Source organism: Vombatus ursinus, unplaced genomic scaffold (genome assembly GCF_900497805.2).
Source record: "Vombatus ursinus unplaced genomic scaffold, bare-nosed wombat genome assembly UNPS02014791.1, whole genome shotgun sequence".
Lineage (NCBI taxonomy): Eukaryota > Metazoa > Chordata > Mammalia > Diprotodontia > Vombatidae > Vombatus > Vombatus ursinus.
This window is the reverse complement of record NW_020954569.1, coordinates 21,181,641-21,201,235: the sequence shown is the minus strand read 5'-3', so window position 1 is coordinate 21,201,235 and position 19,595 is coordinate 21,181,641. Positions and strand designations below refer to the sequence as shown.

General features: G+C 34.4%; 1 protein-coding gene across 1 annotated transcript in view; it reads right to left on the bottom strand.

Annotated features, from left to right (window-relative positions):
* CDH18 (cadherin 18) overlaps window positions 1-19,595 on the bottom strand; it is a 382,285-nt gene that overhangs the window by 73,276 nt on the left and 289,414 nt on the right. Inside the window, exons 7-8 of the mRNA XM_027869003.1 lie at window positions 12,880-13,016; window positions 2,645-2,766 (exon numbers count right to left, since the gene is read on the bottom strand). Coding sequence (XP_027724804.1) covers window positions 2,645-2,766; window positions 12,880-13,016 — 259 coding nt within the window. The remainder of the gene's footprint in view (window positions 1-2,644; window positions 2,767-12,879; window positions 13,017-19,595) is intronic.

Below are 19,595 nucleotides of genomic sequence, written 5' to 3'. Positions count from 1 at the left end.
AGAATTGCCAAATCAATATAATCTCAAATTTAGTTTGACTAACTAATTGGACTGATCTGTACCCCATTAAAATGCATAAAGGCACAAGTAAATTGGTCCTGGAAGTCAGTCAAAAAGAGGCTGTGTCACCTAATGAATAGAAAGCTGGCCTCAGAGTCAAAAAATGGGTCCAAGTCCTGGCTCTGACATATTCAGGCTATGTGACTTACCCTCTCAGTGCTCCCAGGCAAACCCTAAGACCACACAATAGCTTCTTTGGGAAGCTATTGCTTCCTATCTTCATTGATAAACAGACTTTACTTACTGGAAGTTCCCTTTATTATTGGTGGGGAAAGTCAGTCAAAGAAATTTGTGCCAAATAAATGTTTTCTCTGAGAACTTGGACTAATACCTAATTGATCAATTTAATTCATTGACTAAGATCATCTTTATACCTCTTGACAATTGAGATGATCCAGTGTTTCAAACTGTTCTCCTAAGTTTATTATGACTGTCACTGAATTTTGAAAGTCTTATGAATGGCAAAACCCTTCCATTTTCTAGCAAAGGCTGTCTCTTAGTCAACATTTTTCCAGTATAATCTTTTTTTTTTTCTCTCTGAAGGCACAGGTTCTTATCTCAGCTAATAAATTATCTTTCACCTTATAAACAGGACCTCCAATTAGTGACTTTGCTAATAGTATCTGCTCCCTGTTTCTAGTCATTAACCCAAGCTTGATAGGTGGCATAGACACAGGCTAAATTTGATATCCTCCCTAGCAATCAGATTTAATGAGTCTCCTCAAACTCCTGACTTTTGGGAGTGAAAATGGGATGAGGTTATGGGGGAGGAACAGAATCTACTACCTCCTTTCCATCCCTCTAATTTTTTTTTTTACTTTGCTGTAAATTTGGTTCTGAGGGAAGGAAGAAGATGAAAGAGCACATGAGGATAGAAAATACAATGTCCTTTTTACAAAGTTTCCAGCAAAGGTAGGTCTTAGGGCTTTTGAACAAGGTTCTGCCTTGGAAAATGACTTCACATTTCATATGTGAATGAGTTTCTTATTAATATTTCTTTTACTTCAATGAAGTTTAAATTTGTTTTCTGAATGAAAAAATACATAAACTGTGAGGAATATTTTGCGGCTCTTCATATTGATACCTAAATTAGCATGAGCTCTACTATCTGCAGTTTAAAAATCCTTGCTTCCAAAAATCTCCATCTCCTTGCCAAAGCCACATATATTTACATTTAGATACAAGATATTCATAAAAGGAAGGCACTGGGGACTCTGAAAGCAATCGATTCTTCATTGAACTGCACATAGCTCTGCAACACAAATGAGCTCCAAAAAATTGACTTCTAAGGCCTCTTTCTCACTTTTACACTAGCTAAAACACTGCACTCTCACTGTATTGACTCAAAAGTAGTAGGTATAAAGAAAAATCTTGAGAATCAGACCTGCAATTTTGAGTGTAAACAATGGAAACATCACATCTTCAAAACCTGTGATTCGTAAAGTTTATTTCCAAAATCACCGAACTGGAATCGTATCTCACTTAAGAGTGAAACAGCTCTTACCAGTTTCTTATTACTTCATAAGGTCTATGAATGGGTTAATAATACAAATAAAAAAGGCAACAGAAAGTGGCAGTAGAATAATTAATTACTCTAATCTCCGTATAAGGAATCCAACAAAGAATATGAAATGCAATATTTGAATAATTAATCAATATATCAATTGATAAACATTTATTAGGACCTTCCATGAAATAGTAAAACCCAAAACAGATTATAAAGATTACTATCCATGTTTTTTTACTTATGAATGCATGAAAGATCTGTAAATTTTCCAGTGTGGGGGTACTCCTACTGTTCAGAACTCCTTGCATTAATGCAAATCATGGCTAATCTATGACTTGGTAAATGAGTATTATGAATTTGCTTGAGGGACATGTCATTATTAAGTAGAAAAATGTGCTTATTAAAATTAAAATATAAGCACTAATTAAACATTGATTACAAGCATTCACATACCAACATTGAGAGAAAATGCTATTTGAAGTAAGTTTCAAAGAAATATTAACACCTAGGTCCCAGTTGGCACTGGGGTCAAATTTCATCTATTATTAGCTGTTTAACTTTTATCATCTGTTTAACTAGATCTTTGCTTTCTTTCTTACTCTACAGAAGACCCCAAGGTCCAGGTGAATCTGGGTAAGGCTTACAAATTTGCATTTTGAAACTTACAATTCAATGTTCTTCTTCTGTTAATTCAAATTTATTACCTTCCTATCTCCCAATGATATCAGATGCTGTTATGCTTGTAGTAAGTATTAAATGAATGTTTCATTGAATTGATAAGTTCGTGTCATTTTTGATTCTAAGAAAGAATAGTCTAATGAGTGCATAGAAAGGATAAGGTTTTAAATAACTTTTTTCCCTAAGTGTTGAAATTATACTGCATCTCTTCATGTATTAAGTCATTTTTATTATATTTCATAATCTTAGAGTTGGAAAGACCTCAACCTCTACCTAGAGCATGAGCCACATTTATAGAATCTTTGACATGTAAAAAAATATCTTTTACAAAAATAAAGCTGCTCGTTTTGCCTTTCTCAGTAAAAGAGAAATGTAACAAGTATAAAACTAATGACTTACCTGGCCAGGCTTAGAATTTTCACACACAACAATATCATACTCCTTGGCAAGCTCTGGTGGGTTGTCATTGACATCCAGAACTTGAATGCCAACTGCTACATGGCTCAGCAGGCTAGGATTGTCTGAAAGACACACAAAGAGGGATTTAGTGGTTTTATTATACACATCTTATTGTCTTTATTGAAACAGATATTAACACTGGAGCTTGTCACCTGCTCCAGGTGCTAAAGCACAATACTGGTAAAAGACAACTTTAAGGAGCCACTCTTTGCTAAGACTCATTAACACAAGGAAAAAAAGAAAAATGAATGCTAAGGCATAAAAGGAATGCTAAAATGATGTTTTGTCATATCAAGAAATTACATGTTATTAAGGAACTGAACTGAGAGAAAATTGTCAGAATTCATTGTCTGCTGTCATAGTCTAAGAAAAAGATGAAAGATTGATTTGATTACTAATCTAAGAAAAGCAGTGTGATGTTTAAATAATTAAAAAAAACACAAACAAATCATTGTCCTTAGTTTTAAAAAGTATTTCATGATTTTAAAAGGCAACGCTAAATATATACTAAGAAAACAAAGGGAATAGGCCTCAATTTTTTTTAAAGTGACTTATAATAATAGCTCCTTTTATATCTCTAGTTCATAAAGTGCTTCCCTTAGAACACTCTTATGAGATAATTAGGTCAAGTATGATTATTCTTCCCCATTCCTAACCTTTTTTTCCCATCTTCCCCACCCTGTCTCGTCTCAGCAAAGTAGAATGGAATAACAGATAGATAGCAGACATAAGAGTCAAGAAGACCTGTGTTCAAGTAATGCCTTTGACACATCTTGACCATGTGGTCCTGGGCCTTTTCATGATCTCTAAGCATGGCATTTATAGAAAGAAAGCATGAAATGTCAAATGATTCTGGATTTTAGATAAGGAAAACACGGGTTCAAATTTTGGCTTACTTTCTAGACTTACGGAAACTTACACACAAGGTTGGGTGACCTTGGGCAAGTTACCTAAAACTTTCTGTGACTCAATTTCCTCATCCTTAAAATGAAGATTTAGGTAGATGTCCTCTGAGATCCCTTCCAGCTCTACATCTATGATTCCAAGGCATTTTATCTCTGAGATTCTAACCTAACACTCTAAGTTATATAAAATTTGTTGATTACTATAGTTTCCTCAGTCAAAGGAATGCTTTATATTAATAAAATTATAAGCGAGAGAGACAGAGTGACAAGCAGTGATATAGAGATACCTGTAGATGGAGAATAAGAATGTCCCCATGCAAACTAAGGCTCTTAGATGCTAAGGGACAACCTCAGTCACACATCTACTAAATCTTATAGCCAAGGCATCAAACCCAAGTTTTCTGACACCAGCACTAGTGTTGTTTCCACTACATCCACACTGCCTCTCAAGTCATACCCTAGCACCACTTAAAAAAAAATATCAGGTGTGGAAAGCAGGATGGGTTAAGACTCGACCTTAAAAAACAAACAAGCAAAAAAAAATATGTTTTCTCCTGCACCTTTACCTAAGTACAATATGCTAACTTAGTTGGCTCTTAAAAACACTTGAAGAGTAATGGATCATCTGCCAAGACACAATATGCTGTGAAATTGACATACATTGGGCTCTTTCTCTCTCTCTTTTTTTTTTTCCCATTTCTAGAGAGACTAGGGAGCTCATTACTGGGAAGTGGCAATTGGCTAATGGGGTCATAAATGTGCAAATCACTTGTGCTAGACTTTTTTTTTACTGCTCATATTATAAGAATAGCTAGAATTTCTGTAGTACTTTAAGGATTGCAGAGCACTTTACACATGTTATCCTCACAACAACTGTGTGACATAGATGCTACTACTATTTTCATTCTACATATCAGGAAACTGAGGTCGAGAAAGGTTAAGTGAAAAAAAGAAAGGTTAAGTGACTTTTCTAAGGTTGCACAACTAGTAAATGTCTGAGGCAGGATTTGAATTTACCTCTTCTGAAGTCCAGGTCCACTACTCTATCTCCTGTATCACTTAACTGTCCTTCTCATCAGATGCCATCATTTTAAAGATGGATAAAAAAGTGAAGCCTGGGAAAGTTAATCAACCTACCCAGAATTACCTAAAAGTTTAGCTGCAGATCCAAGACTAAAGCCCAGGGCTCCTGACTCAGTCCTATGTTCTTTCCAGAGTATCATATTGCCGCATCATAAACCTTTCCAGAAAGTGATCACTATAGCATAAATCTACACTTTGTAAGAAAGAACAAAGATTTTCAGGACATTTGATTGACACTGGAAGGATGGAGTGTCACTCTACTCTAACCTAAATTGGTGCAGATTCCTTATTGCCAAAAGCACATAGTATTGGGGCAGCTAGGTGGAGCAGTGGCTAGTGCACGGGTCTGTAGTCACAAAGATTTGAGTTCAAATCCAGCCTCAGAAACTTACTAGCTGTGTGACCCTGGGCAAAGTTACTTAAACCCACGGCCTACAACAACAAAGTGCTTAGTGTCCACCTGGGGAAAGGTAGGGGAGGAGAGGAATAGGATTCTCAGACTTAAATCTAGAGCTCTTTCTGCTTTTGTGTATAATCTTTCCTTAAAACTTTTACTACTTAAGTGATAGAGCTGTTGTTAGAATATAATAATTTATGAAAATTAACTATTATAAAATAATTTTATAGCCACCAAATGCAATATTAATATATTATTGTGGTTATTGTTATTATTATTAATATATATACACTGTTAATTGGTAGATAAAAGTCCTACCCTTTCCTATGTGACTATTAGTTACCAGGAGGGGGCAATTTTCTGTTTTCGCCTGGCAGGGAAAGAATGAGCTGGGCAAAGCATTAATAAAAACCTTTCCTTTAATTTATTCCTGCATAAATTGTGTCTTTCCAATATTTCTAGTGCTTTCTCCCTGTAAGAGTGATTAATGAAAAATACGCAAAAGACGGCAGTAATATAAACTATCCTCATTACTATCCACAGTACAACTTTCTTAGTAAACAAAAATTGTTTTCATTTGTTCTATAGATGTCTAATTTCCAGAGCACTGATGTTCTAAACTTTACTTCACATAATCTTTCAAAAGAAAATGATAAATCAGAGTAAATTTTATCATTTGTATATCCAGGTTCCTTTTCCTCTTTGATGGGACTTCTATTTCTTGAATTTTCAAAAATTCACAAAAAAAAACTTAAAAAAAATCTTGGGTATGTCTGAAATACTGGATTATGTTGAATATTAATTTAATAAATCAATAACTTTGCATCGCTCGTGTATGCTCTAAAAATCACCACTGTTTCCCTGGAGGGTGTGTTGTTTTGTTTTGTTTTGTTTTTTGTCATAGAACTTCTTTTGGTTCACTAGATTCTTTGATCATTCCAGACTCTATGAATGAATTTCATTACATGGTATTTGAGTTTGCAATACTTAAAGGAAATTGGACTCTCTGGAACAGTTCCTTTTGGACTAAATTAAACCATATTTCAAAAAATTAACAGTATTAGTTATTGAATATGCCTAAAATTTTTACCTAAGTCAAATAGCAGAAATAAAATTTTGGAGCATACACAAAATGAAACCTGAAACTTAATTACACAGATAATTGTTGTTGTTGTTGTGGTGGTGGTGGTGTTTGTCCTTCATTCTCGAAGAGGACCATGATATCAGGGAGATGGATGATATGACTTACAACTGAATTTGACTTGAGTGTGGGAAGGTGGTACAAGGTCACCAGACTCATTTTCTCCTCCAGAGCCATCTGGGTCCAGTGGCTAGATATTCATCAGGTCGACTGGAGATGGCCCAGTGCACAAATAATGTTAGCTTTAAAAGAGAGTCTTGTAAATAATTTATTTCTCTCCAAAATCTTGAACCTGAAAAGTAGACTTAATTTGCAATAAGAAAAAGTAAAATCAAAATCATTATACTAATCAGTGGTAACATTCATGTAGCACCTTAAGTTTACAAATAGCTTTCCTTGCCATCACCAGGTTAAGTAGTTAGGGGTAGTATTGTTCTAATTGCTATTTTTCACCTACAAACCCCTTAACTCTTAGGTATACCTTTAAGATAAGACTTTTAGTTTTCAATGGTATCTTTAAAGATCATATAACTTAAAGCTTTCATTTTATAAAGAAACAGGTCAAATGAGTGGAAGCAAACTGCCCATAGGGGCAGAGCTAGGATAGGAACCCAGGTCTTTTTTCTTAAATCAATATACCTTTCCATCACTCAATATTACTTCTTTAATACCTCTTTAGGGCAAGTAGATGATGCAGTGGATAGAGTGCCAGGCGTGGAATTAGGAAGACTCATTTTCCTGAGTTCAAATTTGGCCTCAGACACTTCCTAGCTGTGTGATCCTGAGCAAGTCACTTAACTCTTTTTGCCTTGTTTCCTTATCTACAAAAATGAGCTGGAGAGGAAGAAAATGGCAAACCACTTCAATATCTTTGCCAGTAAATCTCCAAATGGGATCACAAAGAGTTGGGTACAACTTAAATGACTGAACAATAATAAATACCATTTTATTTTTCCCATGTGTATTACCTCAAAATTATTAAATTTTGTTTATATTGATTATACATTTCTAATTAAAGATTATTCATAAGACAAGATACAAATGGGAGATGGCATCAAAACTTAATCTTACAAGTTTAATTCCCTGAATTCTCTTTGAGAGGCTAAATAAATGGTTTAAAAATGGTTTTAGATTTTTAGCATGAAAATCGCTAACCAGTTAAGAAGCTAATTCATTTTGTGCTTAAAATTCCTATTTCTAAGATATAGTTAAAACAGCATAATCACCTATTGGAAGCTTCTATATAATGTTTGAAAAGTTGCAAAAATATAACTCTCTCATCTGCAGACAATCTATACATTTGTGACTTATTTTTTTCCCATCTTTGCCTCATAATAGCAACAAGACCTTGGCTTCCAACATTCCACTTAGAATAATGACTGGCCAGAATTAATGACTTTTGATTGATTTCAGGCCATTATTTCCTCACAGTCAGTCATTACTCCTCCAGAAATGCCTAGATACTCTCAATAATTATTTGCTAAGTGTAACATAGGTTGGAAGCTTCAAAAGGTTAAGCTGTGCCTTTGATCTTAGGAATGTAAGAGTGACTTTGATCTGTAAATTAGAACCATAAAAGTTGAAAGCACTTCACCTGTTTCTGAAGTGAATTACATCAGTACAAGTTCATGTTTTATCATTGATTACCAATGCAAAACATATTCTTTCCTGCCTTCCTCTCTAATAGTATAATATTTGACATACATTATATCTGAGTGAATCATTTCCCAATGGAACTGAGGGTGTTTTCTAAAGTTTTAATTTTTTTTTGCATTCATATGTCCTTGTAACCTATTCATTCCAAATAGCTGTGAAACTTGCAATTTCATTCACTGCAGATGCTTTAGAAGTCATGTCTGCCATCTGATACTATCTTCTTTTTTGAACTTATTTCCTTTAAATCCTTTTTGATACTACCTGAAGCACTTCTAATAGAAGGGATCATGATCCTGCATAATCTTTCCCTTTCTCAGTGAAAAATTTAATCACATAACTATATTTTTAGAAGCCTTCTAGGGGAAAATCCTCATCCTGTTGTTTAATAAATTTTGTAATTTGTTTCTGACTGTTTTAATTTCTATTTCCAGACTTGGACTGAGGGTTTCTATGTCTTCTATTCTCCTCAATGTTTTGGAAAACAATCCTACTGCTTAGCCTCTGTATTTTTGTGTTATCACAATTTATTGACATTAATAAAAATGTGTTAAGGATATGGCTGACTTTTTTATGTATAAATCTAAACTTAGAAATCTATCAATATGTCTTAAACTGCTGTGAGTTTAATGTATAAGACAGCTGATCATGAAAACACCAAGATCTAGGAAAAAATATGGAATGATGCAAAAAAAAGAAATAAAAACTCAGTGAAGCAGAATTATAAATCTTTGCAATAGTATGTTATAGTTTATGTATGAACTCTTCAAGTTTATTTTCAACATCGGATCTTTTTTACTAAAATAAGGAAAGGTGATTTGTCTAGGAGCCAGGAAATCTGAATTCAAGTGCCGTCTCTACCATTTGTAAGCTGTATGACTTTAGCTAAGTAGTTTCATTTCTCTTTCATCAGCTTGTACATGAGCTCACAGCATATGAAAAAGTAATGCTAATTATAAAAAGTAGAACTAGTTATATTTCCTCAAATCTTTGGTCTTTATTAAGATACATCATACCGTAAGACCCAGCATTTGACACAAATGTAAAATTCACCAGGAGAAATAGCATGTAAACAGCATGGAATAAAAGAAGTGCACAGGACTAGGGTTCACAAAATTTGAGCTCTAGTCCTGGCTCAATAGCTGTATGATATTAGATAGGTTCCTTATCTTCTCTAGAACTCAACTTCCTCATCTACGCAATGAGAGGACTACATTACATGATCCTAAATTCCTTTTCAAATCTAACACTTGATGATTGGAATTTGGATTAAGACTTTTTGATTATGGGAACAGTCATACTTAGCAATGATTGCATTGTTCACAGAAAAAAAAGTCATCGCATTATTTATTAGCAGTATTTGGAACAATCAACATCTTCTGGATGAACTTGCTATAAAAAAATAAACCATAGAATTTTAATACACCTGTTGAAGTCCCCCCACAAACTAAAGAAAAATCAGGAATACAAACATACTTTCTGGAAGTCCAATTAAATGAATCAAAATAAGCTCACTAACAATAACAAAACTAATTCCTAGCCACTGGAGGGACTTAAAGCTACCCACTCTGTGCAAATGGATATTTGCTTTGTTATGTGCAGGTGCTACCAAAAATCTAATTTTCTGATTACAGGGCAACAGGGAACAATTTCAGGAAAACTTCAAACTTTTGTTCTTGTTGCATCACATAAAATAACATGGAGAACAGAGGTAACTTTTTCAATCAAAGCACCTGACACACAATTTATGTCCCTTTAATTACATTTCTCCAGTGAAATAAACTCATTTTAGACTCATCTGTATGAAAGAACCAAGACCTTGGGGAGTCCCTTGTTCCCTACCCTCTCCCTACCCTTTTAGAAAAAAGCATGTCAAATGCGGGATGTATTGGAATTCAGGTTAGGAAGCTGACTGCAAAAATAAAGGCATTTAGATGGGGGTGGTGAGAGAAATTGTAATCAGTGAAGTGGGTGAGCAAGCACAGAGGGATGAAACATAGAGGGATGAAGCCATTACTGAAACTCAGCCATTTCAGCAAATATTTATTCAGTACCTAATATGCACAGAGGTATTGGGCTAGACACTAAAGTGATTGAATAATTCCAGGCCCAGAAATGCTAGCTGTCAGTTCAGGTAAGTCCATATTGTTTGATGGTCCTTAAGTTGAAGAAAGATTGTTTTACTTTTTACCACATATTTAACAGGTAGGGACAGAAAGTGTTTAGATTTAAATCCCTTTGCCCTCCTACTTCACCCCTTCCTAGCATTTTCTTCCAATATACACAGTTAGTCCACACCCAAGAAGCATGAACACACACACACACACACACACACACACACACACACACACACTGTGACACTATAGGGTATTTTTTGATCATTACAGTTCTAAGTCTGACCAATGAAATGGTCACACAATTAATCAAAAACTGTACCACATAGAATAGACTGAAGCAGCCATTAAGTTAACTTGGATGCTGCCAGCAGGCACTAAGACTTTAATGAAATGCCATGGTCCAAATAGATTTTCATTAAAGTTTACAATAATGAAAATAAACACAGTTCTAATGGGAAAAGCTATCAACTGCATTGCTAAGAGAGAAAATTTCAGATAATATTTAGAAAACCCACATTGATGATTAATATTATTGATGTTCAGTTGTTTCAAAACAATTACAACTAGAAGACTTCCCTCAGTACCCTGAAGACATATTTCCTTCTTATGTGTATTTCTCTATATATTCTACCAATGTGGCTTTAAAATCTTAGTTAATGATCATTCTTTTTCTGCACCTGTTTGTGATCAGGACTAAATTATGTTTTAGTGCATGTTACAGTGAAATGATATTATTCATATATACTGTAAACCACCTGAGGTGGAAATATCTGAGTTTTTTTTTTATTATAGCCCATGAAAAAACAAGATTTTACTATTTACTACACAATTTTACTTGGTAGAAATACATTAGCTCAATTCCCCAAATAGGCATTGCATAAAAATAAGTCAATTATCTGCCCTTGTAAGTATATTTGCCAAGATATTTGCCCATATATTTTTACTTTTATCCTTCTGTCTGAAGTATACACATTCCAATAGGTAATAAGTTTATGCACTATTTTATATTGCGGTATGTGTATGGATATATGTGTCTATATGCATATGTATACAACATATATATGTGTATATATGTATATGTATGTGTGTATGTATATATGTATAAATTAAGTTCTTGATAAAGCAAATATTTTCCAATCACAATTATTGTTTGTTCCAAGGAAAGAAACAGGAAACAATTTGGTGTTAATTCACACAATGGGAGTTAGATGTTAGATGAGTCAAAAAAGTAGATCCCAAAGTTTCTCATTAGATAATCCTAGCATGTTTCAGCTTCATTCTGGAAGCTCTCTCTCCCCTCAGCTATCAGTTGAACCCATATCCCAAAACTCTTAAAAGGAAATTTAGGTTGGATTTGCTGTATTCCCTTTCTGCCTCACCCTAAACAAGATTCCTATTTATGGCTCAGTACCTAGAATGATGTATACTCTTCAGTTATTCTGATAACTTGAAAGATTGGATTGACTGTATGATCACATACATTGATCACTGGTAATTAGTAATTAAAAAGAAAAAAAATGGGGCCTGTTAAAAAAATAGTAGATTCAAATGTTCATATTAAACATAGCTAGAGTTGATGCTACATAATCACATGCTTTAGAATATAAGAAATGAATATTTAGTCAGAAAAAATCACTTTCTCGGCCCTGTGCTCTGTATCTAATAGAAACATCAAGGGAGTTTATGGCAGTAACCATCCATGTTACTATTCTCTACAATGGAAATTCCTTAATTTTCTTTTAATGACCTGTAGATTTACTGTATCATTCAAGAATTAATCTAAACTTTCTTAAGGTGAAGAGAAGTGTTGATGTTCTCATGTACTTGGAAATGATGAACAATTTGTACTCCCTCACTTTTGTGTAAATTATTTCTTCCTATCCTTTTTTTTTTTGCCATAAATTACTTCACAGAATCATCTCAAGGACCCATTTTGTTTTAGTAATTTTTTAGCATTTTTTCCATCCTCTATGAAATGAGGAGTTGGAGGGAATGATTTCCAAGGTACTTTCTAGTTCTAAATTCTATTATCTACTACATTCCTGTTCATCCTGTAATTAATTATTTGTCGTTAATCTTAAATACATTTTGAGACAATTCTTGGTATCTAGTTTGACTTTGAGCATGGAAGAGGATTTTCAGCATGCTCCCTAAATGGAGAGAATGTCTCCCTTAGTTTTTTCATCCCATTATTTCTTAGGTTAATATGTGATCCCTTAGGTTAATATACGATCAATAAGGCACTAACAGTCACGATTTCACTGTATGGTCTCTGAGTCAGAGAATCAGGAAAATAGACTGTCTTTTTTCTTTCTTTTCTTTTTTTTTTTTTTTTTTGGTGAGGCAGTTGGGGTTAAGTGACCTGCCCAGTGTCACATAGCTAGTAAGTGTTATGAGTCTGAGTTCACATTTTAACTCAGGTCCTCCTGACTCCAATGCCAATGCTCTATCCACTGCGCCACCTAGCTGCCAGAAAAGGAACTGTCTTAAGGCTATATAGAATTATCCTATTGGAAAAACCTAAGTAAAGAGCTGTTACCTGGCCTGCTGAATGGTCAAGCAGATGTAATTGCTGGCTTTGTACTACTCTAGGCCTTGTTTTCTTTTAGGGCTCCATGGACAATGAGGTAAGCACAGGTCATGTTGCACCATGCTCCAGGACAGTATCCACGTTTGTGAGAAGTACAGAATCTTCTGTTCGCCAACTAAGCACTGGGTTTTTTGTTAGGTCAGTCTAATTTGGGGACTAAGGTAGTGTTCTGGGACCAGGGGTGGGAGTTGGGAATTGTGGGAAATGATCATGCAAACAGCAGACAGAAGAATGGATGTTGACATATAGCATGAATGTTTTGGGTTATTTTGACGCAGAAACTATTTACCCTTTTCTGAAGCAACGACTGTGATATTGTACCATGGTGTTTCCTCTCTGTCAAGGACTTTTGCAGTCTTAATGGTTCCAGTGTTAGCATCAATGTTGAAAAACCTATCATCCTCAGCACTGTGGTCAATGAAATATCTACAAAGAAATTTAAAAGTATTCATTAAGTTTCATAATTTACATAATAGAATCAAAGTATCTCTATGAATAAGTAGGTTAAATTTTTTAAAATCCAAAGTATTTGAAAAATACATATTCAAATGTTTAAAAAGAAAAGATTATTCTAGTTTCTTTAGATTTGGCTTTCTTAAAGTCATATTTTAAAATATTTACTTTCTGATTTACATGGCATGATGTTTTTTGAGAAAAAAAGTTTATATAAATGGAATTTTTTTCAGTTAATGGAGTTCTTACATTAATGAGGAATGCATAATTTACAACAGTACAATAGTTTAAAAGTATTTATTAGACTGCTACTGTTGGATTCTACTCTTTCTTTGCCATTCTTTGAATGAGGAGGGCTTATAGAAAGTATCTGGCTCATTCTTGCCTGAGGCAGATCCTCTATATCCTATGCCTCATACTTCCCATTCTAAGATAGCTTTTTGACTGGTCTGGGTCCATTTCCCCAACCACTCCACCCTCCATTTTTGGACCTCTTGTTCCTGGAAGCAGATCATAGCCTTCTTCTGTGTGGTCCCTGGATCTACACTTCTGTGAATTTCTGGTGTTTGACCTCAAGAGTAATTCCCACTCATCTATTTGGACCACAAGCCTTTCTGAGTCTGTTAATCACTGGCTAATCCCTGGTGCATGGGGATCTCCAACCCCTCAGGCAGTGGGCAGAAACACATATTTCCAACACTGTTCTTAGTGTTTTGTGGTCAACTATTTCCCATAGTTTACAAGTTTTATGAGAGAAAATAGATTTGTGCACAGAAATAGCTAGTGACAATATAACGTTGCACATAAAACCTCAACTGTGAGTTGTAGAAGACAAATAGATTGGAGATTTGTAAAAATATCACAGAGGAGGTAAAATTTGAGTTGAGACTTACAGGATTAAAAAACAAAAAGAGAATTCTGAGAAGCCAAGAGTAGTAGAATTTATCTCAGGCAAGGGAAAAAAGCAGGAATTCTTTGGTATGGAGTTATGAAAAGGGAATAAGCATCCATGCCTTATTTGCTAGTATAGCTCTTTGATTCTTGGAATGGTCTGTGGTTTCATTAGTGTAGGGATGCCCTGCACTACCAATGCACATTTCAATAGCTGCTTGTTTTCTCTTGTCTCTGTTACTTGTCTATTTTTTAACCGAATACATATTTTTATAGATATTTTATCCAATGCATATTAGGTTACATGCTTTCTCCATTGTTACAGATTTAGACCTTTTTTCTTTTTAACTTAATTGATAGTCCTAGCACCTCAAGTTTGGAAGTTAAAGGGCACATACATGATCAACAGCATTAGAAATAGGATATGAACCCAGGTGTTTCTGACTTGAAGTCCAGCTGTCTGAACCACCATACTACCCTGCCCCTCCATAATATTCCAAAATTATTTCAGGTGCTGCAGACTTTCCTCTTGTTCTTTGGTATTTTAAGGATGTTAATGTAACCACTGAAGTTGCCATCTCTTCTCTCTTTTTCTCACTAAGTGATTAATCCCCCTCCCTTTCTGGTTATACATTTCCCCAGTTATATTTCTGACACTTTTCCCACTAAAGTCAATGCTGATAACATGCTACATTTGTCAATATATTTTAAAGGAACACATTATTTTCTTTTTTTTTCTTTTTTCCTTTTTTTTTTTTGGGCTAGGCAATGGGGTTAAGTGACTTGCCCAGGATCACACAGCTAGTAAGTGTTATGTGTCTGGGGCCATATTTGAACTCAGGTCCTCCTGAATCCAGGGCCAGTGCTCTATCCACTGTACCACCTACCTGCCCAGAACATATTATTTGCAACAGGAGTTGCCCAAGAGAGTACAGACCAGGGACCAACACACATAGCAAGCAAAGTTACCACATAATATGGTACTAGAGCCATGTATTTCCAGAGGGAAGATTTTGTACTACTTTCATACCACTACCAAGGTATTTACAGACTAAACTAGGCTCGCCCTATGGATTTTTTTTAATTTAAATTTAAATTTATGGAATAAAACAAGCATTTATAACAAAAAGATGATAGTAAATGAAACTGCAAATTTATAATGTATAACTTGCTATTTCTTTTAAATATATAATAAAGTTATCTTGTAAATTTATTTTCCTTTTTTTCTTACCTCCCTCCACCCAAGAGATAGTTTCCACTAGATAAAAATAAAATCAGATTTAAATATAAATTATTCATGGGTAGGCAGGGCCAACATAATACAATCATTATAGGTTTCTGAGCCAGGAACAAGATAATTTTTGAGCCAGTCAGTCAATAACTATTTATTAAATGCCTAATATACTCTGATCACTATGCAAAGTAATAAGGATACAAAGAAAGGTGAAAAATAGTCCTTGCAATCAAGAAGTTCCCAGTCTAATGGGGGAGAAAAAATACAAATAACTATGTACAAAGAAGCTAGATACAGGACAATTAGAAATAATCAACAAAGGTATGTTAATTAAAGAGGATTGGGAAAAAACAAAATTCCTTTAAAAAATGAAATTTTAGGTGACACTTTAAAGAAATCAGGAAAGCCAGAAGGCAGAGATGAGGAGTGCAATGAAAATTATAGGTGTCCTTTCTCTCTCTCCAGATGCCTCAAAGTACTTCTATTTCCTTTTGGGCCTTTGCAAAATGGATTTTGATCATGCCAATCTTTGAAATGATGACTAGAGAGTTTAAGAATGAAGTGTGTTTTTCATTTTAATTGTGAGAAAGAAAATGAAAGTAAAGGCTGATAACAATGATAATTATACACCTTTAGATAGACCTTGATTTTCTCTTTTCTCTTCTTGCATGTGGAGGTGTACATTATTAATTCTACAACATGAAATTCTTCCATTCAGAGTACTGATATTAGAAGAGCTGATTCATGGAATTGCAATTGAATTTTTACTTCAAGTAAAATTAAGTAGTTCTGCTTAACTGCCTTTATTTCTTGGATTGTTGCCTAGGAATGAAAATGAGAACCTAGAAAAGTGAAACCTGAAAAGCAAGAAGGGATTCAAAGCTAATATTGCTCAATGTGTGATGTATTCAAAGATAATTATTTATAATTAAGAAGTTAAATATTTCCATTAAATTGTTTACTTTGCAGGACTTGCTTCAAAATTTCTATGTGACAAATTGAAATAACTCATTATTACTAGAAACTACTTTTAAATATTTTTCATGAAAAAAAATACAAAATGGTTTTCATTCCTATATGTGGTCAGTCCCCTTTCCCTCTATCAGCAAAGGCATCATGAGGGTGGAAAAGAGAGCAAAATACACTAAGGATAATAGTTTTTAGATGATCAATGAAAATTTTAATGATATTCTAGATGTGAGATCCCTGTGTAATGAAAAATAAATTGATATACACCAAGAAGAAAGAAGTCATTCTAATATTAGCAATTTCTTGATATAGATGAAATCAGAACACAAAAGGCAGGTTCAGCAAAATGAGTGGAGGCCTTATAGGTTCACCTTGCAGACACAAATGAAAGTTTCTTTAACTCTGTTATAAGACAAGAAGTGCCATTTCATGGGATACATGGTCATCATACCTTGAAATTCTCATAGGGAATTTAAGCCAAAAGATCATTGCAAAGGTAATTGCAACTTACTCACCAATATCTGTTACAGAAGATAAAATAGGGTTTATCTGTGAATAATTGGCACTATATCAATATATCTGTGCAAATACAGGGAATTCAGTAAGAAGGTGGGCAAAAGAAAGGACAAAAATATGTGATTCAGGATTAAGAAATGTCTTAAAGTGAAGGTAAAGGTCTTATAGACTATGAAGAAACCTCATATCTGTATATGGGGAATAATTTATTCAAGAAAAGAAACAGGAAGAAAGAAGCTGCCAATCATTAGAAAACATTGCAACAGAAATTTATTATATCTCTAGTTACCAAGATGGGAATTATAACACTTCTCCAGGTGCAGTCACACCATTTACTAGTAACTGTAATAGTTAAAATCAACACATTAGAAGGACAATCGGGGTGGATAAATTATCTACAGATCATGCCATAGGGGGTAAGTTGAAATAAAGGAGGATTTTTAACCAGCAGGATAAACGACTTAGAGCAGATATAATAGCTGTTCTCAAGTGTGTGAATGGTTGTCAAGGAGAAGAGGTCTGAGAAGTGATTTGTTTAATTTTGTTTTATTTCTCTTAGTCCCTCTGAGTGGAAGCTGCAGAGAATCTGATTTCAGTTTGATCAGTGAATCCTAATGATTCCTAATCAAAGATGGAATAGTCTTTTAGGAGGCAGTGAGTTTCCCCTTACTAAAGGGTCTTTGAGGCAACACTATACAATCATTTCCCAGAAATGATATAAAAGTGTGCAAGGATAAGCCTTAAAAGGCAACATGGAAAGAAAACAAGTTCACCTCAGGAAGAGGAAGAGTTGGGTCAAATCCTGCCTCTGAGATACACTAGCTCTACGATACTGGGCATGTCAAAGCCTCTCACATAGATTGAAGGACTCCTCAGTGGAAATAGGAAAAGAGAACAGGTGAATTTTCACACAATGTTTTCTACAGTAGAATACATCTTCATAGTTACATAATTGACTGAAAAGTATAAAGACTATAAATCCTGTTGTGGACTGTTTGTTGATTACAAAAAAAAAAAAGTCTCTCATTTGCACAAAATTCAGTCTTAAAATCTTTCCTCCAACAAGGTGTCTCTCAATATAAAATTCTTCAACAGATGTACCTACAGAAACAACTTTGCTTTATCAACATCTGATTATCAATAACAAGTTAGAAATAAAGAAGAGAAAATGAATGCTTGCAAAAAAAACCAAAAATGTTTACCAGTTCCTTCAAGGATGTCTTTTATAAAGCCAAATGGAAGAGAGATTTCATATTGATGAGACCCTCCAGATGCTCCTATTTGCAGATGTCACTGAGCACATTCTATGCAGTCCAATATAACACATGGATTCTTCCATGAGATCCACAGACATTCAAATGAGATAAGTTTAACAGTCCAAACAGTAAAAAAAATCAAAAACAAACAACCCCCACTCCCCCCCAAAAAAAAAGAAAGAAAGAAAAACAAATGAAAGAAGAGTGCTCTTTGCTAGATCATGATAGGAAAGGCACTTCAGACAGACAATGATTTGGGCCCATAATTGAATAGAAAAAAAAAATATTCTAGATGAATTGCCTTTGTGAAACTGCATAATGTTTCAATAATGCTGACATATGTTTTCTGCCTCTCTGTGTCTCCAACTCTGTGTCTCTGACTCTTTGTGTCTCTCTATGTCTCTCTGTGTCTGTCTGTCTCTCATTTCTGTGTCTCTGTTTGTCTCTCATATCCCCAGGTAGGAACATACTTTTTAAGCACTGGCTATATGAATGTGAATTATGGAACACTGCAATCAAAATTGCAAGTGACCCAAACAGCAATGTATAGATCCACTGCAAGTATAAGTCATGTACATCATATTACCAAGGATAACATACTTAAGTATATACTTACATTGTAAAATATATCACCAAGGAAAAGCATGATAGAAATTGGAGATAATTTTGTCATGTAAATGTTAATAGATGGACATTTTAGTTGCCATACTTGTACAAAAAAATATTAAAATATCTAGAGGAAGGCCTCAAGCTTGTTTTATAGATCTTCTATGGAAGACTATTGGGAGAGACAGGAACAAGAATCACAGACCATAAGAAGGGGTGGAATGTAATCACCACTGGAGAGAGTAATAAAAATGGCTAACATTTACATAGCAATTTATGGTTTATAAAGTGTTTTATAATTCTTATCTCATTTTATCCTTATAATAAAACCTTAAGATAAGATTACAGATATTTTTTTGTAGATAAAGATGTAGAGAGTTGCCTTGGGCACTGAAAGATTAATATACTTGTCCAGGGTCACAAAACCACAAATGATCAAAGGTAGGGTTTAAGGCTGACTCTCAATCCATTAATCTCCTTTTCCTGTATGTATATAAAATAAATAAAATGTAATTTGGATTTGGGAAGGCACTAAGAAGCTAGAGGGATCACAAAAAGTCTTATGAGGGAGATGGCATTTGTAACTAGTTTGAAAAAAAAAAAGAAATAATGACAAAAAACAACTTTAGGTATACTAAGGGAAAGAGATAAGGAAGAAGTGAATTATAGAAATAGGGGATAGCATAAAATGACAATCAGGAGGAGATAAGAGACAGAATGTTGTATGTAAGGAATACCAAGATTATGTGAAGGGAAATGATGTATAATAAGCATAGAAAGGTGGGTTGGAATCATGGGTGATAGTCTTTAAAGGCTGAATTGGAATGAAAAATTCTATATGTGTTCCAAGGGCTATCAGGTGGTCACTGAAGTTTATTGCCTAGGGGAATGATGTGCTCAGAGCTGTGCTTTAGGAAAAGCATTTTGACCATTGTGAGGAGGATGGATTGGAGGGGCAAGAAGCCAGGCAAGGAGATCTATTGGGATTCAATTATATTTGTCCAGGTGTAAGAGCATGAGAGCCTGGAATCAAGAGATAGCTGTGTGAGTAGAGAGATGGGCACGAATGAAAGAGATGTG